The sequence below is a fragment of the Pongo abelii genome, chromosome 6 (assembly GCF_028885655.2).
Source record: "Pongo abelii isolate AG06213 chromosome 6, NHGRI_mPonAbe1-v2.0_pri, whole genome shotgun sequence".
In the NCBI taxonomy this organism is placed as follows: Eukaryota; Metazoa; Chordata; class Mammalia; order Primates; family Hominidae; genus Pongo; species Pongo abelii.
The window spans coordinates 136,709,048-136,735,150 of record NC_071991.2 but is presented as its reverse complement, the minus strand read 5'-3'; the positions used below and the strand labels follow the sequence as shown (position 1 = coordinate 136,735,150).

The window sequence follows — 26,103 nt, the reverse complement described above, 5'->3', positions numbered from 1 at the left end:
CAAGTGATTCTCCTGCCTCAGCCTCCTGAGTAGCTGGGATTACAGGCATGCGCCACCATGCCCAGCTAATTCTGTATTTTTAGTAGAGATGAGGTTTCTCCATGTTGGTCAGGCTTGTCTGGAACTCCCAACCTCAGCTGATCCGCCCTCTTCAGCTTCCCAAAGTCCTGGGATTACAGGCGTGAGCCACCACGCCTGGCTTGAATTGCTTTATGAATAGTTCTGTTGAGATTGTACCTCTCCGAGTGGAGCTAAGTTATGTATTCAAAAACATTTAATACATGCAATGTGTAAGTCACTGGGGAAGGTGCTTTGGAAACTGCAAAGATGAATGAGACACAGTCCAGGAGAAAAGAGGTTATCTATCTACCAGAAGAAACTGACATATACCATAAAGGAGCCAAAGGTAATAAAGTGTTGGCAATTCACAGAAAGAGAATGATTTTTGAGGAAATAAGGATATAAGAAGCAAAGGGACCCTTTAGGAGACTCTTTTATTGGTTCAGCCAAAAGATTCTCAGTGCTTGAACTAGGACAGAGGCAGTGGAGACAGACAGGAGGAGGTTATTAGAGCTATTGCAGAAGCTGAAATTGCTGAATAATTGTGAAAAATAAGGAGAGACGAATACCAAATGAAGCCCAAGTTTCTGTCTTGGTTAGCAAGTGCATGGTGGAGCTATTTGCCCAGATAGGGAGTTCAAGAGGAGGAACAATTTGACAAGATTAGGAGACAGAAAGAGATGTCTATGTACTCATCCATCCCTCTCTGTGGGTTATAGCTGAGCTGTGGCCATGTTCCTCAGACTAAGGGCCTGCATTGGTCAGGCCTAGGGAGGTTAGAACTCTCCACTAGAGAGTCTCTCGTAATCTATTCTGGTTTGGGGGCTGCCCAATTAAAAATAAAATATAAAAAGTCCTCTCTACTATTGAGAACCCCTAAGAGCTTCACCAACTCGACCTTAATTCGCCCACATCTTTATGTATCCCTTTAACTCTCCTCACTGACCCTATTTGAGTGTGCCACCTATTTCCTGCCAGGACTGTAACACATCAAATTTATGTATTTTTAAATATGTATGTATATTTGTATATGTATAGGAAATATCTGGAAAGATGCACATCAAACTGTTAGTAATAGTGACCAGCTGGTAATGGGGACAAGGGAGGAGGACAAAGGAAAAGAGGGTTTATTTTATTTTATGTTTATAACATTTTAATTCCTTAAACAAAAGGCTTGTACTACTTTTTTTTTTTTTTTTTGAGACGGAGTTTTGCTCTTGTTGCCCAGGCTGGAGTGAGTGCCATGGCGCAATCTCAGCTCACCGCAACCTCCACCTCCCGGGTTCAAGCGATTCTCCTGTCCCAGCCTCCTGAGTAGCTGGGATTACAGGCATGTGCCACCACGCCCGGCTAATTTTGTATTTTTAGTAGAGACGGGGTTTTTCCATGTTGATCAGGCTGGTCTCAAACTCCTGACCTCAGGTGATCCGCCTGCCTTGGCCTCCCAAAGTGCTGGGATTACAGGCGTGAGCCACCGTGCCTGGCCAAGGCTTGTACTACTTTTAAAATTTAAAAAAAAAAAAAAAAAAAATTTTTTTTAAGTAGAAAAACAACATCAGTCTAGTGCAAAAAGTTCAGTAAATTCACTGAGAGTAAAGATGAAACGTCCAGTTAATTCCCCTAAGAACTAGTAAACAAAATTACAGAGAAAAAACTTAAAAAAAATTTAATGATACATATTGATAGAAATTATTCAGTTCTCCTGTGAATGCAGCATCCAAGGATATTCTCCATGTTCATGGCTCCCAGCCCTTCCCTCCAGGCTGACGGGGCAACTTGAGACCCACCAAGCCAGCAGACTCCTCCATTGAGCGCTCACCCTTGCCATGAAATTCCTGATGTAGGGCCACATGTTCCCGGATGCTACGCAGGAGGCAGAGATAGGTGGCAGCTTGGAAATGAAGCTCATGTTGGGCTCTGCACAACTTTTCACTGGTGACCTAGAGAAGCACCAAGTCAGAAATTCTTAACCCAGCTACAGACACAGGTCCACAGAGAAAGATTTAATAAATAAGCATTCACTAGAGTGAAAGTAAATTGCACAGAGGAAATACAGACATGTATGTATATACATGTCTACTTAATACATCTATAGGGGCACTCTATAATTATTAGTAAAGCTGACCTCTAGTTCGGATTTTTAAAAAGAGTTGCATTGAATGTCCCTGTATTCAGTCAGTACTGCAAGAAGTCATCTAGTTGCAATTCCTTAATTTTACAGATGGGGAAACTAAAGTCCAGAGATGCTCAGAGGTTGGTTAATGGTAGATATGGACATTATAATTAGGTCACTGATCATTAATGTCACCTAAAGAATATTATGTAGAACTTTCTCCCTTTCAAGCAAATAAAGGACTGCTTTATTTATATTTCTGTGACTTTGATTAATGTGGCGTATACCTTTCATTACAATGAAAATTGAAAACTTGGCCAGGTGTGGTGGCTCACGCCTGTAATCCCAGCACTTTGGGCAGCCGAGGCAGGCAGATCACGAGGTCAGGGGATCGAGACCATCCTGGCTAACATGGTGAAACCCTGTCTCTACTAAAAATACAAAAAAAAAAAACAAAACAAAACAAAACAAAATTAGCCGGGCGTGGTGGCGGGTGCCTGTAGTACCAACTACTCGGGAGGCTGAGGCGGGAGAATGGCGTGAACCCAGGAGGCGGAGCTTGCAGTGAGCCAAGATCGGGCCACTGCACTCCAGTCTGGGCAACAGAAGGAGACTCCATCTCAACCAAAAAAAAAAGAAAGAAAATTGAAAACTTTTGTCTGAAAAATGACAGCTTTGTGCTAAATAGTGACAAATGAAGGTTTCATGTATAAAAGTAGTATGCTTATGTTCATATTACTTATTACAATTGGCCCTCCATATCCATGGGTTCTGCATCTTTGGATTCAATCAACTTCTGATCAAAAATACTCAGAAAAAAATAAAAGGATGATCATGTCTTACCAAACATATGTTTTGTCATTATTCCCTAAACAATGTAGTATAACAACTATTTACATAGCATTTACACTGCATAAGGTATTATAATCTAGAGATGACAAAGTATACAGGAGGATATGCATAGGTTATACTGCAAATACTACAGCATTTTATGTCAGGGACTTGAGCATCCATGGATTTTGGTATTCCTGAGTGGGGACGGGGGGTGTCCTGGAACCAATCCCCACAGTTACTGAGGAATGGCTATTCTCGCTCTCACAATTTGCTTATCCATCTTGAAAAATATGGACTCATGACTTTCAGAAGCTAGAAATTCCATATCCATTCCAAAGTCCCCAAATGACTCCAAACCTTTTTTCTTCATCATACTTTACTTTTGAGATTCACTGCACCCTCTTTGACTAGTTCTGTATTCAAGGCCGTGAGAAAGGGCAGGAAAGGTGAGATGGGGATGTGTGCGTAGCTCTGAGGGACTAAAGGAGCCATGTCCAAGTGTGGATAAATCTGGGCACCACTGCCTACATAATCCACCCCCCACCAACCTTTTTTTTTTTTTTTTGAGACAGGGTCTCACTTTGTTGCCCAGGCTGGAGTGCAATGGCATGAACATGGCTGTCGATCTCCCCAGCTCAAGTGATCCTCCTGCCTCAGCCCCGCAAGTAGCTGGGACTACAGACGCACGCCACCATATCTGGCTAATTTTTGTATTTTTTATAGAAACAGGGTTTCACCATGTTGCCCAAGCTGGTCTTGAACTCCTGGGCACAAGCGATCCACCTGCTGCCTCCTCCCAGAGTGCTGGGATTACAGGCATGAGCCACCGCTCCTGGCCTAATCCCCTTTCTCTATTTGAATATCTAGTGTTAGAATCTGAAAACTAGAATGTGTGTGGCTTCTTGGTTTTTGAGACAGGGTCTCGCTCCATGGCCTATGCTGGAGAGCAGTGGTATGAACATGGCTCACTGCAGCCTTGATCGACTTCTTGGGCTTAAGTGATACTCTCACCTCAGCTTCCCAATTAGCTGGAACTAGAGGATGGGCCATCACGTCTGGATAATTTTCAAATTTTTTGGAGAGCAAGTCTCACTACACTATGTTGCCCATGCTGTTAGAATGTGGGTTTTAGGATCTGCAGATCATGTTGAAAGCAACATTCATTAGCTGTTTAAAAACAGAATTAATCTGCTTTAATACAAATTTAACTTTTTAGTAATTTAAATTTTATGAGAAATCAACACCAATGTCAAGCATTAACAAATCATAGCATCCATTTCTATTAATATATAAGCCCAAATTTGTGGAATTTGACATGGGAATTCTAGGTTAATATAGGATAGATTACTGCTCTTGATTCAGTTGAGCCTGAATCATGAGGACAAAAGGGTCAGCAATAGACAGGAAACAGTAAATAGATCACAAGAACCCGAAAGAGACCAAATGAAATAGAACACTGTATTTTCCCTGTGGAGAAAGGGGAGGTTTCTCCCTAATAGAATCCCTTCTCCAGAGGGAAAGGATAGAGAAAATGGGATGGTTATTCAGTTAGCTGTGGGCCTGAAGGAAATAGAAACCATTTCCCCCATGCTCAAGTGCATTCCAGAGTGGTATTTCCAGAATGTACCATGAATTTCAGAACCATTACCAAGTCTCTCTCAAGGGTAATAATGTTATCCCCATAAGGTACAACTATAATCATGTCACCTCCTTAAAAATCTTAGAATGGGGCCAGGTTTGGTAGTTCACGCCTGTAATCACAACACCTTGGGAGGCCGAGGCAGGCGGATCACCTGAGGTCAGGAGTTCAAGACCAGCCTAACCAACATGGAGAAACCCCGTCTCCACTAAAAATACAAAATTAGCCGGGCATGGTGTCGCATGTCCCCTGCCTGTACTACTCGGGAGGCTGAGGCAGGAGAATCACTTGAACCTGGGAGGCGATCGCAATCTTAGAATGGCTTCCCATTACACTTACAATAAAGTTTAAATTCCTGTTCGGCCTACCACTTCATCTACCTCCACTTCACCCACCACACCCTAGGGCTAAACCACTCTCAATTGGCAATTTTTCTCCCCTTGGGCTTTCAATTGTGTAGCTTTTAAACCTGGACCCTAACCCCAATTTACTTGCTAACTCCAAATTAGCCTTCAGGTCCCTGATTAATTTCCTCCAGAAAACCTTCCCTAACTACCCCTTCTTTATACCCCAGCTCCTGTTGTCTACACCTTGAGCACTTATTTATCCTAAGTACTTTACTGTATGGCTCCTCAGGTGGGCAGCAAGCTTCTTAAAGGACAGAACCCATGTACATCTGATTCTTCCTGTTTAGACCAGGTTCCTAGTACAGCCCCTAACGTTGCCACCTTTTAAAAACTAGGTGAATTTGAGTTCTAAGATTTTACATTCTGACGTCCATGGCTCAGAAATTCGACAGTTGATCGTTCTCCCTTTCCCCACATTGCTCAAGGGCAGCAAGTTTCCTTCCCTAAAGCCCAGTTGTTCTTTTCCGCCTCAAAAAGAAATGCTTCTTAGAATAACTTTTCTAGGGGACGGGTGAGGAAATTGTTGGCCAGATGCTGTGGCTTTAAGTCTAGCGACAGTACACCCTTCAACTCCATCTTCATTCTTTTATCCCCAGCATTCCCTCCATTCCACTTTCCTGACTACCCTCCGCAGAGGCAACAGACCAGCCAATGAAATCCTTCAGGACCGGTCCGCCCCTCTGCGGGACAGGCTGACGTCCCCAGAGCGACTCTGCGCCCCCGCCGGTCCTTTGGTCCCCGAGTTTATGCCAGAGCATGGAGCCTAGGGCCTGGGTTGGTTTGGTCAGAACCAGGGCTCCGTGGGAGGGATGGCCTCAGAAATGCAGCAATTAAACACCGTGCTCCCCACCCTAGCCCAGACCCGGCTCTTCCTCCCTCCCCAGCACGTAGAGCACCCGGGACAGGGCTCCCGTACCCGATGTGCACGGAAAGCCTTCACAAGGTACCGATAGGCCGCGGTGTCGCGATAGGGTCGGCCGGTGGCCGCGCTCACGTAGCGCAACTCCCGCAGAAGTCCTCGAAAAGTGTGCGCCGGCGACCCTAAGGCCGCCATTTTCCTGTCCTTCTCCGAGCCTGGTGCCCGACGGCGTCCTACGACCCTGCAAAACCCCTCCTCCCGCCCAGGCGCCTAATGGTACGGTCGGACCGACTACCGACTCCCCCTATCGACTGACGAGCAGTGGAACCGCTCACTTGTCCGTTGTACCGAGCCTTATTAATCGAAGGCCCAGGGGCGCCCTAACAAAAGCAAGCGAAACCCGACTGTTAACTGACGGTACCAGAACCTTTAACCCAGAACAAGGGTTTGGGGAAACAGGGGTTTTCTTCACTGCGTCATTGAAGATGCCCGTTAGCCGACCAACCGCTGAGTCTCAGGAGAAGTGGGCCCGGCGGGGGGTGTGGGTGTGGATTTGATATGGAACACGCTGAGAAGACATTTTTAAATGATTTATAGAAGGGATATCAAAATTCAACGTATTGACGTCTTCCCAAATCCCAGGGGACCTGCGGCTCAGAGAAAGGACATGGGAGTGTGCAGATTCTCGAAAATTGCAGCCCACCAGCTAGTAAAAGCACACACTTCCCATTTAAAAAAAAAAAAAAAAAAAAGAGTTGGCATATTTTGCTTTGTTTAGAAAAGGAAAAGGAGAAAAGGCCAAAAAAAAAAAGCCTCACGCCACCCCAGATGGGACTCGAACCCACAATCCCTGGCTTAGGAGGCCAATGCCTTATCCATTAGGCCACTGGGGCTTCTGTGAACGACCCGCTCACACAACGTATTCAACTATTTTCTTCTTTGGTACGTCATCGTAATTTCATTCTTGCCTTACCCTATCCCACGAAACCACACCTAGCGCCCACGTGAGGGGTGACGTATGCTGGGAGTTGTAGTTAGAGAACAAAAGTCCACCATCACTGCGCCAAAGGCTTTACCCTCGAAACTGGACCGATGCTCCGGACGTTGAACGGGCGCGCGCACGCTTCTGCGTACGCACTTGCCTGCGCAATAGTCTCCGCGCCTGCGCCGTAGTTCTCGCGCCTGCGCAAAAGCGGGCATGCCTCGTTGCGGAGCACAGAGCGCTGGGCAAATTGGCCGTATCTTCGAGACTCGCCCTCTGAACGTCTGCTCTGTTGGGTTTTTACCGGAAGCAGCCGGACCTTTTCCGGTGTTGCGACTTTCCGGCAGTAGCTTTGCTCCAGCAGCCGTTAGATGGCGCCTGCTGCGGTCAGTTTCTGCTTCCGGTTGAAGCGTTGAGGCCATTTCCGCAGGCCGGGCGCGGTGGCTCACGCCTGTAATACCAGTACTTTGGGAGGCCGAGGCGGGCCGATCATCTTAGGTCGGGGGTTTGAAACCAGCCTGACCAACACGGAGAAACCCTGTCTCTAGTAAAAATACAGAATTAGCCGGGCGTGGTGGGGCATGCCTGTAATCCCAGCTACTCGGGAGGCTGAGGCAGGAGAATTGCCTGAACCCTGGAGTCGGAGGTTGCAGTGAGCCGAGATCATGCCATTGCACTCCAGCCTGGGCAACAGGAGCGAAACTCCATCTCAAAAAAAAAGAAACATGTGCCGTGTCCTTTGAATTGGTGGGTCAGCGATAAACATGGGACAGCGGGGAAGTAATAGTACATTGATTAGGAATTAATTTTAAAAATTAGCAGTTCATTTTTTGGTTCCGTTCCTATGTATAACTTGAACAAATCAATTCGGAGTCCCAGTAAACTTACCCTTACTTACAGTATCACGGGCTTCCCATTGTCCCTAAGATAAAGTTCAGACGACATAAATTGATCCTCGCTTGTACCTTAATCTTCATCTCTCACTTTTCGCTTCTTGTCACCCTCTGCTCCAGGTATCTCCACTTTCATTGTCTCTTCCCCACCACACACCTTACCTGATATTCCCTCTGCCTGAAACTTAACCGTTTGTGTTAATATGCCTCTTTACCCTTTGGGCTTCAGCTTACTCCAGAAGTCTAAGTTAGACGCTTCTCTAGGCCCTTGAGGTCAATACGGCAAGGTGAAAATTATTCATTTCACCTCCTCTGGTCCCCTGTTGCTCCCTTTATTTACTCATCATAAATAACTCTTAATGTACGTACATGACCACTACTCCATACTGTAGTTGTCAGTCTCTTCCATCAGACTGGGAAATTGTTCAGCTCCGAAAGCCCTGTGCCTAACAGAAAAGCCTGTTTCTTCACCAGGCTTATTCCTTGGTAGCATAGTCATAACAGCTTAGTCTGAAGCTCCTAAAGGGATTGGCACTGTCTGGCCCCAATGGCTAGGAGACATAAGCTACTGAGCAGGAATGACAGACAAATGGAACATCAATTGTTCATTAATGAGTAAAGCTGGCTTGGTTGGAAACCTAGTGAACTGGACAGCACCTAGCCCACCTGTCCAGGGGGCAGCCATTACTCACCTCCACTGACTGTTGCCATTTTAGGAAAGCAAATCCTTTAAAAAACATTTTTTTTTTTCAGGAAACCCTGGAAATCTGTTTTAATGCTATAGCTTTCCTTCTAAATATTGGCCACTAATGAATACTTTAAAAGTACTGCATGCCAAACAAAACAGCCCACAGACTTCTAGACTGTAAAGAAAGAAGAAAAAAAGGGCGATAGGATTCGAAGTTAAGAAAAGGTAAAAACATGTGGCGTGCCTACTTCGTGGGAAAAGAAGCTGCTTTGATGATCCTGCCTTTTTATTTTTTCTTTTTAGAAAAATTTTTACAATTTTATTGTCTTTTTAAGTTTTTAAACGATTTTTTTCTTTCCTATCGTCTCCTTAGGCTGATACCCTGCCTTATCTTTAGGGAAAAAAATGCTCCTGATAATAAATACACAATATAGTAAACTCATTTGTATTAACGTGAGATTCTGTTCAAAACCCAGCCTCATTATAGGTCACTCTTCAGCACCCTCAGCTGATTACCACACTGGCTAAATTAAGGAACTTTAACATCTTAAACAGCCTTCTCAAGATTACCATTTTAAATGTTCCCCACTCTTGGCTGGGTGCTGTGGCTCACACCTGTAATCCCAGCACTTTGGGAGGCTCAAGGTGGGCGGATCACTTGAGGCCAGGAGTTCAAGACCAGCCTGGCCAACGTGGCAAAAACACATTCTCCACTAAAAATACAAAAATTAGCTGGGTGTGGCGGTGCGTGCTTGTAGTCCCAGCTACTCTGGAAGCTGAGGCAGGAGAATTGCTTGAACCCGGGAGGCAGAGGTTGCACTCCAGCCTAGGTGACACAGCGAGCGCGAGCCTGTCTAAAAAAAAAAGTTCCCCACTCTTACGTATTTCCAGATACTGAGGGTTTTCGGATAGTGCTTTTTGGTACACACCAACTAATTATTTAACCAAGCGTACAGTGATAGAATTAAATCTCCCAGGAGCCTGGCAACAAAGCAAGACTGTCTCTATAAAAAAATAAATCGATGTATATATGGTGGTGCGTGACTGTAGTTCTAGCTATGCAGTAGTTTGAGGATCACTTAGCCCAGAAGTTCAAGGCTGCACTGAGCTATTATCTCTCCACTGCATGGCACCCTAGATGACACCAAGACACTGTCTCTAAAATAACAATAATTGTTGGGAACAGTGGCCCACGCCTGTAATCCCAGCACTGAGAGGCTGAGGCAGACGGATTGCGTGAGCTCAGAAGTTTGAGACCAGCCTGGGCAACAGTGAAAACCCACTTCTACAAAAAAAAAATTTTAAACTTAGCCAGGTATGGTGGTGTGTGCCTGTATTCCCAGCTACTTGGGAGGCTGAGGTGGGAGGATCGCTTGAGCCTGTGGTGAGCCTTGATCACACCACTACACTCCAGCATGGGTATCAGAGTGAGACCCTGTCTCAAAAAAATTTTTTTTTCTTTTTGTGAAGGTGTTTCTGTTTTGTTTTGTTTTTTTTTTTTTGAGATGGAGTCACTCTGTTGCCCAGGCTGGAGTGCAGTGGCACGATCTCAGCTCACTGCAACCTCTGCCTCCCGGGTTCAAGCGATTCTCCTGCCTTAGCCTCCCGAGTAGCTGCGACTATAGACGCACACCATCATGCCCGGCTAATTTTGTTTTTTGTTTGTTTGTTTGTTTTGTTTTTTGAGACGGAGTCTCGCTCTGTCACCCAGGCTGGAGTGCAGTGGCGCGATCTCGGCTCACTGCAAGCTCCGCCTCCCGGGTTCACGCCATTCTCCTGCCTCAGCCTCCTGAGTAGCTGGGACTACAGGCACCCGCCACCAAGCCCGGCTAATTTTTTGTATTTTTAGTAGAGACGGGGTTTCACTGTGTTAGCCAGGATGGTAATTTTGTATTTTTAATAGAGATGGGGTTTCACTGTGTTGGCCAAGCTGGTCTCGAACTCCTGACCTCAAGTGATACACCTGCCTCGGCCTCCCAAAGTGCTAGGATTACAGGCGTGAGCCATCACACCAGACATTTTGTTTTTTCTTTTTGAAGTGGTTTAATTAATTAATTAATTTATTTTTGAGACAGAGTCTCGCTCTGTCACCCAGGTTGGAGTGCAGTGGCACGAACTCAGCTCACTGCAATCCCCACCTCCCAGGTTCAAGCGATTCTCCTGCCTCAGCCTCCGGAGTAGCTGGGATTACAGGCATGCACCACCACATCCGACTAATTTTTTGTATTTTTAGTAAAGACAGGGTTTCACCATTTTGGCCTGGCTGGTCTCAAACTCTTGACCTTAAGTGATCTGCCTGCCTTGGCTTCCCAAAGTGCTGGGATTATAGGCATGAGCCACTGCACCCAGCCAGAAGGTTTTAAAAGAGTAAAAACATTAGAACACAATAAAATAATTATTAAAACTAATGAATGAATTAAATTAAATTAAAACTATCACCCAGAGAGTTTGGTACCTATCTGGGTCATTATGATGATGTAATATAGCTCCCGTGTGGAGCTATGGTCTTTGGTCTTTGGGGCTGGCCCTGGAATAGCTAATCTCCACGACAGAACCTGCAAAGTGCAAAGTGTTAGCTTTGTTTGGAGATGGCCCACCATTATGGAATATGTCGTACCTGAGTGATGATATCTTGAGGCAGCTCTCTCAGTTGCCATCATTTTTCCAGTAATTGTCAAAGAGAGATCACATAGAACCTCCAAGGAGGACAGTATTCCTGAGAAATTTCTTAGAAACCTAAACAAATGGCCAGGCGCGGTGGCTTACGCCTGTAATCCCAGCACTTGGGAGGCCAAGGCAGGCGGATCACCTGAGGTCAGGAGTTCAGGACTAGCCTGACCGACATGGAGAAACCCTGTCTCTACTAAAAAAAATAAAAAATTAGCCGGGTGTGGTGGTGCATGACTGTAATCCCAGCTACTTGGGAGGCTGAGGCAGGAGAATCGCTTGAACCCAGGGGGCAGATGTTGCAGTGAGCCGAGATGGTGCCATTGCACTCCAGCCTGGGCAACAAGAGCGAAACTCCGTCTCAAAAAAAAAAAAAAAAAGGAAACCTAAACAGTTTACTTCTTTAGTTCTTATTTGCTATGCTGTTTGTAATAGGAAGACTTGAGGAAAAGTATATAATTTATTGAGGTGAAACCTGACTATCAGGTTGTATGCACCTAGCATGATGAATTTAATGACAAGCATTTGGTACAGTCACAATTCTGAATTGATTCAAATGACATAGAAGTGACCTTGGAATTCATTTAGGTGCTACTTTTATTTTATGTGAGAAATTTCAAGCTCAGTGAATTACACAAATTCATTCTGCTAGTCATTTTTTAGTGCATTTTTGTTGTTATGGCATGTGACTTAAGATATTATGGAAGCCAGGTGCAGTGGCTCACGCCTGTAATCCCTGCTCTTTGGAAGGCCGAGGCGGGTGGATCACCTGAGGTCAAGAGTTCGAGACCAGTCCGGCCAACATGATGAAACCCCGTCTCTACTAAAAATACAAAAAATGAGCCGGGCGTGGTGGCAGGCACCTGTAATGCCAGCTACTCAGGGGGCTGAGGCAGGAGAATCACTTGAACCCGGGAGGCGGAGGTTGCAGTGAGCTGAGATAGTGCCACTGCACCCCAGCCTGGGTAATAAAAGCAAAACTCCATCTAAAAAAACAAAAAAGAAAAGAAAAAAAAAAAAGATGTCATTATGGCATATGATGAGTGTAGGAATGGTCTGCCATGGTATCTTGGCAACCATGCACGTCTCCATGTAGGCTATGTATATTGCAGTCAGGCACCCCCAAAATCTATTTCCCCACTTTTCAGTAGAATGCCCTGTGATTGCTCCTGATGCAAAAGGCGATATGCCTGGGAAGGAGCTACTGTAAGGCAGTTTCTCATCCCTATTTTTTGGGAGACTGCTACAAGGCCATTTCTCATCAACTTCTCTAATTTCAGTTGAGCACAGAACTTTCCACTTTATTCTGACTTATGGTACAGCTGCAGACTTCTGTGTAAGTCTATAAAACACCTTGGCTGTAGTTTGGATTTGGCTCCATGGCAGAGCAGTCCACCACTTGAGCTATCTTCATCATCATGAGCTATGATTCATCATCATCCTGCTGGGCTGGGGACATGGGAGCAGACACCATCTTGCTTTTGCTGTCTGTGTAAATAATAAACTATCTGAACCCACTGGACTCATTGTCTCCTTCTTGACTGGGTCTGTGGAAGTTTGGCAAGTCAGCCTAGAAACTACTGCAGTGTTAGGCACTGAGCTGTTGCTTAGGGACTGCTTGACCACTTGAAAATGAGGTTGAATATAAAAGAAATGACATCACATTTGGAGTCACCCTTGATGTGTGAATAATAGACTCATTAACATGTCCATCAACAGGGATGAATAAATAAAATGTAGCATATCAGTACAGTGGAATACTACTCAGCAATAAAAAGGGACAAGCTACTGATGCATGTGATAACATGGATGAATCTAAAGTCATCCTGAGCAAAACCACACAAAGCCTACATACTATATGATCCATTTATATAAAATGCAACTCAATCTATAGTGACAAAAATCTCATTTGGGGTAGTGGTTTCAGTTATATCAAAAACCATTAAATTGTATACTTTAGCCAGACATGGTGGCTCACACCTGTAATCCTAGCACTTTGGGAGGCCGAGGCAGGTGGATCACTTGAGGTCAGGGGTTCAAAACCAGCCTGGCCAACATGGCGAAACCCCATCTCTACTAAAAATACAAAAATTAGCCGGGCTTGCTGGCACATACCTATGATCCCAGCTACTTGGGAGGCTGAGACACAAAAATTGCTTGAACCCAGGAGGTGGAGGTTGCAGTAAGCCAAGATTGCACTCCAGCCTGGGTGACAGAGCAAGACTCTGTCTCAAAAAAAAAAAAAAAAAAAAAAAAAAAAATGCTGAAAGCAGTGGCTCACGCCTGTAATCCCAGCACTTTGGGAGGCCAAGGCAGGTGGATCTGGAGTTCGAGACCAGGCTGGCCAACATTGTGAAACCCCGTCTCTACTAAAAATACAAAACTTTGCCGGGTGTGGTGGTGGACACCTGTAATCCCAGCTACTCAGGAGGCTGAGGCAGGAGAATCGCTTGAACTGGGAGCCAGAGGTTACAGTGAGCCAAGATCACACCATTGCATTCTAGCCTGGGCAATAAGAGTGAAACTCTATCTCAAAAAAAAAAAAATTGCATATTTAAGCAGATGAAGTCAGGTCAGAAAGCTCTGTGTATATATCAGTTGTCTTCTCTTTCTGAACTGATTTCTTTTTTCTTTTTTTTTTTTTTTTTTTTTTTGAGACAGAGTCTCACTCTGTTGCCCAGGCTGGAGTGCAATGGTGCGATCTCGGCTCCTGCAACCTCCGCCTCCTGGGTTCAAGCAATTCTCCTGTCTCAGCCTCCCGAGTAGCTGGGATTACAGGCACGTGCCACCAGGCCCAGCTAATTTCTGTATTTTTAGTAGAGATGGGGTTTCATCATGTTGGTCAGTCTGGTCTCGAACTCCTGACCTCGTGATCCACCCACCTCAGCCTCCCAGAGTGCTGGGATTACAGGCATGAGCCTTATAGGCATGAGCCACCGCGCCTGGCTTCTGAACTGATTTCTTATATGTATTAATTAAACGCTAAACTGCTGTAACAAAGAGACCTCAAACGCAGTAGCTTAAATTAAAAATTAAATAAAAAATATTTCTCTTGCATAATAGTCTAGAAGTGGTCATTCCAGGTTAGTAGGGCAGCTCTGGTCTAAAAAGTCATCTAGGGACTGAGCTTCCTTTTGTAGCCGTGGGACAAGCTCAAGCTGATTAACCATTACTTAAGTTGTGGCAGGTGACTCAGAGCCAAAATTGTCCAGGCATGTGAAATAGAAAGGGCTGTAACCTCCTAATTGTTACTACCACCAGCCTTGCAGACCAGCTGCATTGGCATCACCTGGGACTAGATGGATAGGCCCTAAATGCTGGACCCACCCACAGACTGGGGAGACAAGTTTGACTGCTGCCTCCCTCCTATCTCCTTGCCAGTTGACTTGTGATAATAAAGCTTTTTTCCTCTCAAAAGCCACTGCCATAATATTAGCTTCTATGCAGCATTCCCCAGCATATTATTGGCTTTTTCAAACAATTGTACTTTCACTCTATGCCTATTCAGTAGTTGCCCCTTATCCGAGGGCTGTACGTTCCAAGACCCTCAGTGGATGCCTGAAACTGCAGATAGTACTGAATCCTATATAGACTGTTTTTCCCTATACATACATACCTATGGCAAGGTTTAATTTATAAATTTGGTACAGTAAGAGACTAATGACTAATAAAATAGAATAATTATAACAGTATACTATAATAAAGCTTATGCAAATGTGGTCTCTCAAAACATCTAACTACTGTACTCACCTATTTTCAGACATCAGTTGATAGCAGGTAACAAACTGGAAGGTGAAACCTCAGTGAAGGATATACTGTATTTCATTAGATTCACTTTTCTTTTTTCTTTTTCTTTTTTTTTGAGACAGAGTCTCAGTCTGTCACCCAGGCGGGAGTGCTGTGGCGCCATCTTGGCTCACTGCAACCTCTGCCTCCCGGGTTCAACAAGCAATTCTCCTGCCTCAGCCTCCTGAGTAGCTGGGATTACAGGCGCGTGCCACTGCACCCAGCTACATTTTGTATTTTTTGGTAGAGACGGTATTTCGCCATGTTGGCCAGTGAGGTGTCAAACTCCTAACCTCAAGTGATTCACCCACCTTGGCCTCCCAAAGTGCTGGGTTTACAGTCATGAGCCACCGTGTCTGGCAAATCCACTTTTCTTTCATTTATTTATTTATTTATTTATTTTGAGATGGAGTCTCACTCTGTCGCCCAGGCTGGAGTGCAGTGGTGTGATCTCACCTCACTGCAAGCTCTGCCTTCCAGGTTCACGCCATTCTCCTGCCTCAGCCTCCCGAGTAGCTGGGACTACAGGCGCCCACCACGACGCCGGGCTAATTTTTTTTGTATTATTAGTAGAGACGGGGTTTCACCGTGTTAGCCAGGATGGTCTCAATCTCCTGACCTCATGATCTGCCCGCCTCGGCCTCCCAAAGTGCTGGATTTACAGGCGTGAGCCACCGCGACCGGCCCAGATCCACTTTTCAACAGAGTAGCTCGCTCACAAAAAACCCTCTCATCCTCTCTCCACAACCCTCCTAATTGCCTGCCCTGGTTTCAGTAGAGGGGAAATACTTTCTCTTCCTGAAAGCCACGCCTCTGTTGGGAGAGGAGAGAGGTTATGATTGAGTCAATCCGCAATGGTCAATGATCGAATCAGTCAGGCCTACATATGACTGTGTATGAAACTGCCACTAAAATTTCTACACAACAGGGTTTTGGGAGCTTCTGGGTTGGTAACGCATTGAGGTGCTAGGAGGATGGTATACCCAGAGAGGGCATGGAAGCTCCACTTTTCCCGTTCCCATACTTTGCTCTATTTATTTCTTCCATTCAGCTGTTCCTAAGTTGGATCCTTTACAATAACCTGACGATAGTAAGTAATGCACTTTCCTGGGTCCTGTGAGTCATTCTAGCAAATTATCAAATCTGGGAGGATTGTGGGAACCCCTGAATTTATAGTTATGTCAGACAGAAGTGTGGGTAACCTGGGGACCCAATACTGGAGACTGGCCCAGGTCGTGTAAGTGAAGGCAGTCTTGTGGGACTGAATGCTTAAAGCTGTGAGTCTTATAGTAACTCTGGGTAGTTACTGTCAAAATGGAATTGAATGGTAGGATTCTCGGTTGGTGTCTGGAGAGCTGGAGAATAGGTTGGTGTCAAGAAGGGAAAAAAACAACTACCCTCATTTGGTGTTGAAGAGGTGTGAGAAAAAACCCAACAGTGGTATTGTAAAATGGTGCAACCACTATGGAAAACTGTATGGCAGTTCTTCAAAAAATTAAAAATAGAACTACCATAAGATTCAACAGCCCCACTTCTGGGTATATATCCAAAAGAATTCAAAGTAGAAACTCAAACAGATATTTGTACACCCACATTCACGGCAGCATTATTCGAAATAGCCAAGAGGTGGAAACAACCCACGTGTCCATCAATGGATGAATGGATAAATAAAATGAGGTCTATTCATATCATGCAGTATTATTCAGCCTTACAGAGGAAGGAAATCCTGTCACATGACAAACAACATGGACTAACCTTGAAGACGTTACACTAAGTGACATAAGCCAGTCACAGAAGGACAAATACTACATGATTTCACTTATATGAGGTATCTACAGTTGTCAGAGACATAAAGAAAGTTGAATGGTGGTTACCAGCCGCTGGAAGTAAGAGGCAAAAAGGAGTTGTTTAATGAGTAAACAGTTTCAGTTCTACAAGATCTGGAGATCTATTTCACAACAATGAAAATATACTTAACACTTAAAACATAGTTATGATAAATGTTATGAATTTCTCATACACTTAAAAATTGAAAAATTTATCTGTCACTTAAAAAAACTGATTTTGTTTGATTTTTGGCCTCTATAGATACCCCAAACTTGCATTAATTGAGGTAATCTAAGGTGATGTACATTTGAAGCAAATAGTTCTTTTTCCAAGTAAAGTAATTGAGAGGGCACCCTATAATATGAGAGGTGTTGTAAGGGCTTGACTACAAGACAACTCTTTTCTGGGGATTTTCGTCGGGGGGAGTTGGGGACTTCAGGCTCATATGGTACCTTGCCCAGAGTGCACAGCTTGTGGGCCTTGTGGAGCCAGCATGAGAACCCAGGACTATCTGACCCCAAAGCTAGAGTTCTTAATCATTGCACCTTGGTACCTTTGCAGCCATGGCCACAGCTATTTGTTGAATTAATTGAACAGGAGTTGGGAGAATACTTTTCTGCTTTTCTTTTCCAGATATGTTAGTGGCCCCAATCCTCTGATCACATTCTGTTTGTTGGTGCTAAATCCTGGTCTGGGGGCAGCCAACTAGCCTAGAGCAGAGTTGGATTCCAAAGAAGAGTTTGGCCCTCATTTTGAATACCTGCACAAGTAGAAACATACTGGCAGAAGATGTTCCAAGGCTTCCTGGAGCTCCTACATCCATCACCCACGTAAGAATGTTCTCCTGCCAGTTCCTATGGGTTTGGAGCTATGATAACTAAAGACTCCTATGGCTTAGAATGGAACAACCTTCTCTCCTCTGTAGTGGATTACTTCTGTTTCAGTGGGAATGAAAGTGTCAGGCCAGTGGGGCTCAATACTGAATATACATTAGAATTACCCAGGGAAACTTTCAAAAACACCAGTGGCTAGGACCCACCCCCAGAAATTCTGATTCACAAGTTGGGCTAGGGTCCAAGCAACAGTAATTTTTTTTTTTAAGCTTAATGTGTAGCTGGGGTCAAGAACTGCTGTCTCAGCAGATAAGCAACTGGAACAGTGGTTGACTGGGGGAATCACAAGAGTATCCGATTTCTCCTTGACCCTTCTTGTCAGGGTCCAAATTGTTCAGAGACATCTCTAAAGCAAGGCCCCTGTAAGAAAAGAAGAAATAAGTCTTATTTTTGAAAAAAAGAAAAAAAAAATCTTTTGCTCACAGCAACTGGCCATACTGACCTCTAAATCATTCCCTGGCTTTATTTCACACTAATTTCTGCCCTTGGCCTTGAAGTTTATAATTAAAAAAAAATAGAGATTGGATCTTGCTATGTTTCCCAGGTTGGTCTCAAATGCCTGGGCTCAAGTGATCCTCTCATCTCGGCCTCCCAAAGTGCTGGGATTACAGGTGTGAGCCATCTCGGCCTGCCTGAAGTTCATGATTTTTAAATTGCTGCTAAAAAACCTCTGCATTTGAGTTTAATCTTTAGTTTCTACTGATGGGTTTCTAATTTCTTTTCCTTTTTTTTTTTTTCTTGAGACAGGGTCTCAGTCTGTTGTGGAGTGCAGTGGTATGATCATAGCTCACTGCAGCCTGGACCTCCCCAGCTCAAGCGATCCTCCTGCCTCAGCCTCCTGAATAGCTGGGACTACAGGCATGTGCCACCATACCTGACTATCTGATTTCTGATTTAACATGTTTTTGTGAGTTTCATAATGCTGATGCTGGTTCATCTTTGGCGTGAGTCATGATTCATCCTAATTTTCCCTGGACTCTTTCCCAGTACAAGCTAGATGACCTATGTCTCAGCTCCGTCATCTTCCATGTGAGCCAGGATGCAACTGCTCAGAGTAAGGACTTCTCACTCTAGCAGCTCTTCCGTCCTAGGTCCCTGTCAGGGTTTGGCTCTAGCTGTGGCCCTTGATATGGTTTGGCTCTGTGTCCCCACCGAAATCTCATGTCAAATGGTAATCCCCACATGTCAAGGGAGGGGCCTCGTGGAAGGTGATTGGATCATGGGGGTGGATTTCCCCCTTGCTATTCTCACGATAGTGAGTGAGTTCTCACGAGAGCTGATGGTTTAAAAGTGTGGCACTTCCCCCTTCACTCTCTCCCCTGCCACCATGTAAGACGTGCCTTGCTTCTTCTTCACCTTCCATCATGATTGTAAGTTTCCTGAGGCCTCCCCAGCCATGTGGAACTGTGAATCAATTAAAGCTCTTTTCTTTATAAATTACCCAGTCTCAGGTAGTTCTTTATAGCAGTGTGAAAATAGACTAATACAGCCCTTTTTGATATAATCTTTCAAACCCTAGCTGGAATCCTGACACTTTCAGAGTCAACAGAAGAGGAAACTATATAACTTAAGGAGAATGAATTAATCTGTCCCACTCACACTCATGTTTATTTTATTAACCTCTAGTTCACAAGTATATGGTTTTAAAGGGCAAATACACAGGAGGGATTAGGGAGAATTCTATCAGTTATTCTCGTTGTGATAGAAATTTAAGCAGTTTTCTAAGATGCAGCAGATTTTAGCCAGCCCTGAAGAAGTGGGATAATTTTCTGGAAATAGGTCTTCAATAACTGTTGTGGTAAGTAAGGGGTGATAAGAATTCTGGATTTACTGAACTGCCAGAAGACTCTTATCTTCCATTCTATGCTATTAGTTCATTAAGGCAGAGTGCTATAGTTTGAATGTATTCCCCAAAGTTCATATGTTGGAAACTAGGTTCCCAGTGCAAGCGTTGGGAGGTGAGGCCTAATAGGTGATTAGGTCATGAGGGCAGAGTGCATTAATATTGTTATTGCAGAGTGTTCGTTGTCACTAGAGTGGGCTTGTTACAAAAGTGAGTTTGGGCCCCTTTTGCTTTCTTGCCCTTCTGCCTTCTGACACAACACAAAGGCCCTCACCAGATGCCAGCACCTTGATATTGGACTTCCGAGCCTCCAGAATTATGAGAAATAAATTTCTTTTCTTTATAAATTACCTAGTCTGCGGTATTCTGTGATAGTAACACAAAACAGACTAATACATAGAGTAAATAATAAAATGTTGGCTCTGGGCTGGGTGCAGTGGCTCACGCCTGTAGTCCCAGCACTTTGGGAGGCTGAGGCCAGCAGATCACCTGAGGTCGGGAGCGCGAGACCAGCCTGACCAACACGGAGAAACCCTGTCTCTACTGAAAATACAAAATTAGCTGAGTGTGGTGGCACATGCCTGTAATCCTAGCTACTCAGGAGGCTGAGGCAGGATAATCGCTTGAACCCGGGAGGCGGAGGTTGCGGTGAGCTGAGATCGCGCCATTGCATTCCAGCCTGGGCAACAAGAGTGAAACTCCGTCTCAAGAAAAATAAACAAAGAAAATAAAATAAAAAGAAAAGAAGAAGAAAATACTTTCATTAAAAGGATGCGGGGTGCCTCTCACAATTTTCTGGTAAGGCTAGAGACCAAGCTTGGGAGTGACATAGCCAACAACCTCACCCAAATCCTGCCACATATCTGGTCCAGTGAAAACATTCCCAGACACAGTTGCCACAGTTCGCAGTGCTGACACAATGGCCCTGGGCCGGACCCGGACACCTGCACCAAAGCTGCTGCTACAGCACACTGGCAGTGGCTGGCTTCCCTGCTCCCACATGTGCCAGGATGAGTCTAAGTCATTATCTGGGTCATGTTCTCAAGTGAGTGGTTCTAATTGGCATGGCCTGGGTGATGTGCCCATGTCTTGGCTTCAAGGAAGCCTGGGAAAGCAAATATTTTATCATTCAATGAATTTTGACTGCACACCTGCTATGAGTTAGGCACTCTTCTAGGTGCTAAGGAAATCAGAGCAAGCAAAATAGGTAAAAGTTCCTATACTCACAAAGCTTCTGTTCGAGAGATGGGCAGATAATGATAAATAACAAGTAAAACAAAGTTTGTCAAAGGGTGATGTGTGCTATGGGGAAAAATAAAGCCAGTGCTGGGGACTGGACCTGCTGCTTTGTAATGTGTTCTGGAGGTCCTTCCTGAGAAGGTGATATTTGAGCTGAGAGGCAAATGATAGGAGGGTTCTGCCATTTTCAACGTGTGTGTGTGTACATATGCTGTACGGGGCAATGCCCATTTTTTGTTTGTTTGTTTGTTTTGAGACAGAGTCTTGCTCTGTTGCCCAGGCTGGAGTGCAGGGGCACAATCTTGGCTCACAGCAACCTCTGCCTCCCGGGTTCAAGCGGTTCTCCTGCCTCAGCCTCCCAAGTAACTGGGACTATAGGTACACACCACCACGCATGGTTAATTTTTGTATTTTCAGTAGAGATGGGGTTTCTCCATGTTGACCAGGCTGGTCATCGAACCGGCTAATTTTTGTACTTTTAGTACAGATGGAGTTTCTCCATGTTGACCAGGCTGGTCTCAAACCCTGGCCTCAAGTGATCCATCCCCCTTGGCCTCCCAAAGTGCTGGGATTACAGGCGTGAGCCACTGCCTGGCGCAATGCCCATGTTTTTAACTAAAGAAACCCTACCTCCACTCCCCAGCCATTGTCAGGTCACCTCCATCCTGTCCTTCAAGCTTTATGTGAAGGTAAAGGAGCTCTGGGACAACAGTTTACTATGCCCAGCGAAACTGTGGGGACAGACTCCGAGGGCCCAATCTTTACTCTTCAACTACAGCAAGGACTGGCAACCTGGATGTGCTACCATAATTGGGGGGAGATTTTGGTGGGCAAGTGTCAGGACTGATGAAAATGAGTATACATCAGAGTATACATGTGTGTGCATGTACTTTTGTCGAGTGTGATGCTATAGATGTTGTGTCTGAAAGCGATGATTTCAGCCAGGCATGGTGGCTCATGCCTCAAATCCCAGCACTTTGGGAGGTCAAGGCAGGTGGAACACTTGAGGTCAAGAGTTCGAGACTAGCCTGGCCAACATGGTGAAACCCTGTCTCTATTAAAAATACAAAACATTAACTGGGCGTGGTGGTGGGCACCTGTAATCCCAGCTACTCAGGAGGCTGAGGCAGGAGAATCACTTGAACCCGGGAGGTGGAGGTTGCAGTGAGCCAAGATCGTGCCATTGCACTCCAGCCTGAGTGACAGAGCAAGACTCTGTCTCAAAAAAAAAAAAAAAAAGCAGTGATTTCTAAACTTTTATTATGTACTCATATCAGTAAAAGTCTTGTTCCTCCCCTGTAATCCTTTGTATTTATTTTTAAATTATATACACTTACTACAGAAGCATTATAAAACATGAAAAAATAGAAATGTTTTAAAAATGAAACACATATTTTGAAAATATTTTTATCAACATTTTAAAAAGTCCTAATTTCTCTCAGTAAAGATTATGATTGTGTATTTTATTGACAACACGTAATTCAGTATGTTTCGTTGTTCTGAAAAATCTTATTTATTTTTTTTTGAGATGGAGTCTCGCTCTGTCGCCCAGGCTAGAGTGCAGTGGCACAATCTCGGCTCACTGCAACCTCTGCCTCCCAGGTTCAAGCCATTCTCCTGCCTCAGCCTCCCAAGTAGCTGGGATTACAGGCGCCCACCACTGCGCCCGGCTAATTTTTGTATGTTTAGTAGAGACGGGGTTTCGCCATATTGGCCAGGCTGGTTTCGAACTTCTGACCTGAGGAGATCTGCCCGCCTCAGCCTCCTGAAGTGCTGGGATTACAGGCGTGAGCTACCGCGCCCGGCCATATTCTGAAAAATCTTTAGCACATTATTTCAGGCAACAAAATTGCACAGTGATTAACATTTCTAAACATTTCATTTTTCAAATTTCTCTCTTCATAGCATAAGTTTCTTTTTTGTTTTTTTTTTGAGACGGAGTCTTGCTCTGTCCCCCAGGCTGGAGTGCTATGGTGCGATCTCGACTCACTGCAAGCTCCGCCTTCTGGCTTCACGCCATTCTCCTGCCTCAGCTTCCCGAGTAGCTGGGACTACAGGGGCCCGCCACTGCGCCCAGCTAATTTTTTGTATTTTTAGTAGAGACGGGGTTTCACCGTGGTCTCGATCTCCTGACCTCGTGATCCGCCCACCTTGGCCTCCCAAAGTGCTGGGATTACAGGCGTGAGCCACCGTGCCCGGCCAAGTTTCTTTTAAAATTAGCAGTTAATGTCTCATTAAAGCTTAAAAAAATTTTTAACTTAAAGAGACCCATTAAGGATCTCCATTTTTTTTCAAAATATCAGCTAGGCATCCATATTAGTCAGGTTCAGCAAGAAAAAGACAACCACTGTAGGCCTTTCAAGCGGACAGGAATTGAGTGCAGGGTATTTAAATGCTTATGACATCATAAGAATGGCAGCGGGAATTAGGAGCTAGGGGAAGTCTGCTACCACACAGTACTTCAGAGTACAGGAGGTTGATTGCTGCTGTCACCCAGGTCAGAAAAATGCAGAAACCCCTGTTGATGGCAGAGGCCCCAAAGCACTGAGATGGGGCTAATGGATCACTTGGAGGCTACTGTGGGATTTTGGGTCTACCATGGCCTCCAAAATAATAACACCACTTTTTCCTTGCACCTGCGAAAACTTGCATGAGTACAAAAAAAATCACACCTATTCGAGACCAGCCTGGCCAACATGGTGAAACCCCGTCTCTACCAAAAATACCAAAATTAGCCCAGCTTGGTGGCGGGCGCCTGTAATCCCAGCTACTCAGGAGGCTGAGGCAGGAGAATCGCTTGAACCCGGGAGGCGGAGGTTGCAGTGAGCCAAGATCGCGCCACTGAACTCCAGCCTGTGTGATAAGAGTGAGACTCCATCTCAAAATAAAATAAAATAAAATGAATAATAATAATAATAATCAGGTCCAGAAGCTTGCAGGCAAGAGAAATTGAGAAATGCAGTTTCCATAATTCTAGTCCCTGTAATACGGAGAGTAGCACATAAAAATTTGGGAACGAAGCCTGATTGCCAAAAATATGCTGTGAACCTCAGGGCAGCACACTCCTGACAGCCTCTTGTCATCAAAGGAGAGGTCAGCACATGAGAAATGCTTGAGTCTTTTGTAAAAGAAAACTAGGCGATTAATTTTGACATTTGACACCCAGCTGATTTTCGTATTTTTTGGTAGAGACGAGGTTTCACCATGTTGGCCAGGCTGATCTCGAACTCCCGACCTCAAGTGATCTGCCCACCTTGGCCTCCTAAAGTGCTGGGATTACAGGTATGAACCACTGCACCCGGCCAACAGTTCTTACATGAGATTTTCATGGCTTCTTTCCATTACATAGTAGTTTCTGTTATTTGAAGGTCTTGCTTTTAATCAAGTTAACCCACTGATGACATCCTGCGGCATGGAAACTGCAGTACACGATAATACTCAGTATATTATGAAACTCAAAACAGGCAAGCTGGACCTGCTGGATGCAAGGAGAGAGTGAGTGATTCCTTCTCATCACTGCCACTCGTCAGCTTCCTGGGTGACTTCTTTCTGTCCTGTGTGAAACTGGGGGTGGTTTACACAGCCTTTCCAGGACATAGCAGGACAATCTTCCTCTTTGGTTTTTTAAAAAAATCTAACCGGGTGCGGTGGCCCACGCCTGTAATCCCAGCACTTTGGGAGGCCGAAGCAGGCAGATCATGAGGTCAGGAGATCGAGATTGAGACCCTCCTGGCCAACATGGTGACACCCCGTCTCTACTAAAAATACAAAAATTTGCTGGGTGTGGTGGGATGCCACTGCACTCCAGCCTGGCAACAGAGTGAGACTCCGTCTCAAAAAAAAAAAAAAAAAAAAAAAAAGTCCAGATGGTATAACATGAAAACTCCAAAGTTCCAACGAAACGTCTCCCCATTGCTGGCTTAGGTTGCCCCGGCCTGGAAGTGGGCCAAGAGGGCCAGCGGACATGGCCCACCTGTTTCCCTAACCTGACCTTCTACACTCCCATGCAGCCTTTTGCTGAAGGAGCTAAGGTATGAACAAAAAGCAACTTTGCTTTCTCAGGAGTGTCCCTACAAATCAGTTGTAATGATACGTTCTTTCCTAGGCCTGGATGACATTTATAGCTTTTCCAGGCTTTTGGGTAACAAACAGGTTAAAGAGTTTTTGTTTGTTTTTACTTAAAAAATAGTCTCCGCTGTGCCTGGCGGCTCATGCCTGTAATCCCAGCACTTTGGGAGGCCGAGGTGGGCGGATCACCTGAGGTCAGGAGTTTGAGACCAGCCTGGTCAACATGGTGAAACCCCGTCTCTACTAAAAATACACAAATTAGCCAGGTGTAGTGGCACGTGTCTATAGTCCCAGCTAGTCCAGAGGCTGAGGCAAGAGTATCACTTGAACCTGGGAGGCAGAGGTTGCAGTGAGCTGAGATTGCGCCACTGTACTCCAGCCTGGGTGACACAAGATTCTGATTAAAAAAAAAAAAGTCTCTTTTTCTAGTTATTAGTCAGTCTTATCTAGTGTCATCTCAAAACTTCAAATGTCATTGACTTGAAAGCCTCTCTCCTCCTCCAGCCTGGAGTCTGTGGGGTCATGGTCAGTGTCATTTCTCTTTCTCATACTGCCTCCTCCGGCCTCGCTGGCTGCTGTCCCTGGCCTGCTGCTGTCCTGGGGAAGCAGGGGAAGGAAGGTCAGGTTTCACTCCATGAGTTGAGTCTGGGAGTGACAGATTCCAAACAGTGCTTCTTTTCTCCTAGGTGTTTTCTCGTGGGTTCTGGAGAGTCTCCACCCCCAGGCCACCTGCTGTCCCCCAGAGGTTACACCTTCTCCAGCTGGACACTAGGATACCTACCCAGCCCCTTAGGCTCCAGAAGTCCTCCCCTCTATTGAGGTTATCCCATCCCTCCGGTGTTCCCTTTGGCTGGAACAAGGCTGTCTCCCTTTCTAGAGAACCACGGCAGGCCTACAGGAACTCTGAGAATGCAAACCATGTCAAAGGCAGCCATCTCCAGGGGCTAGCCACCAACACGGAGTCAAATCCCAGTCCACGTGTCCCTCAAACTCCAGAAGACATGTCACACTTTCCAAATGGTCCTCTTGAAGTGCTCCCTTATTTGGCATGATCTGAAGATGAGGCACCCACCCCCTCCTGCCTGGGGAGAAGGGCAATGTCCAGCACACAGACAGTTGCTCCAAAGCAATCCTCTCACATTCCGCCAAGGCCAGGACGTGGATGCCAAGCTAATCCTTCCCAATGTGGAGCTAACGGTTTTACAATCTCAGCATGAGCTGCGAAGGTGATCTAGCTCCTCCTGCCTTTAGCATGTGGAAGTACTTGGCACCTACTGTTTTGTTCTCAGCCTTTGGGGCCTCTGG

The 26,103-nt window shown here is 45.2% G+C and overlaps 2 protein-coding genes and 1 non-coding gene across 6 annotated transcripts in view; all 3 read right to left on the bottom strand.

Moving 5' to 3' along the window:
* Nucleotides 1-1,186: 1,186 nt before the first annotated feature.
* FMC1 (formation of mitochondrial complex V assembly factor 1 homolog) lies at nt 1,187-7,316 on the bottom strand. 2 transcript variants are annotated; one of them, XM_024249571.3, is made up of 2 exons: nt 5,970-6,631; nt 1,187-2,000 (listed from the first exon to the last, which is right to left on the bottom strand). In XM_024249571.3, the coding sequence occupies exons 1-2, from the start codon at nt 6,105-6,107 to the stop codon at nt 1,797-1,799; spliced, it is 342 nt and encodes a 113-aa protein (XP_024105339.1). In that variant the 5' UTR covers nt 6,108-6,631; the 3' UTR covers nt 1,187-1,796. The 2 variants fall into 2 exon arrangements, with proteins under 2 accessions (XP_024105339.1, XP_054416662.1); XM_054560687.1 differs by lacking the exon at nt 5,970-6,631 and adding an exon at nt 6,989-7,316 and having other exon boundaries at nt 1,712-2,000.
* On the bottom strand, nt 6,733-6,805 carry TRNAR-CCU (transfer RNA arginine (anticodon CCU)). Its single transcript has one exon. It is a non-coding gene; the product is annotated as a tRNA-Arg (tRNA).
* A 9,499-nt stretch (nt 7,317-16,815) lies between the features above and the next one.
* Nucleotides 16,816-26,103, bottom strand: part of UBN2 (ubinuclein 2) — a 99,422-nt gene continuing 90,134 nt past the window's right edge. For all 3 annotated transcript variants that reach the window (XM_054560674.2, XM_054560676.2, XM_054560675.2), the window contains one exon: nt 16,816-18,008. In XM_054560674.2, coding sequence (XP_054416649.1) covers nt 17,967-18,008 — 42 coding nt within the window. In that variant the 3' untranslated portion in view covers nt 16,816-17,966. The remainder of the gene's footprint in view (nt 18,009-26,103) is intronic.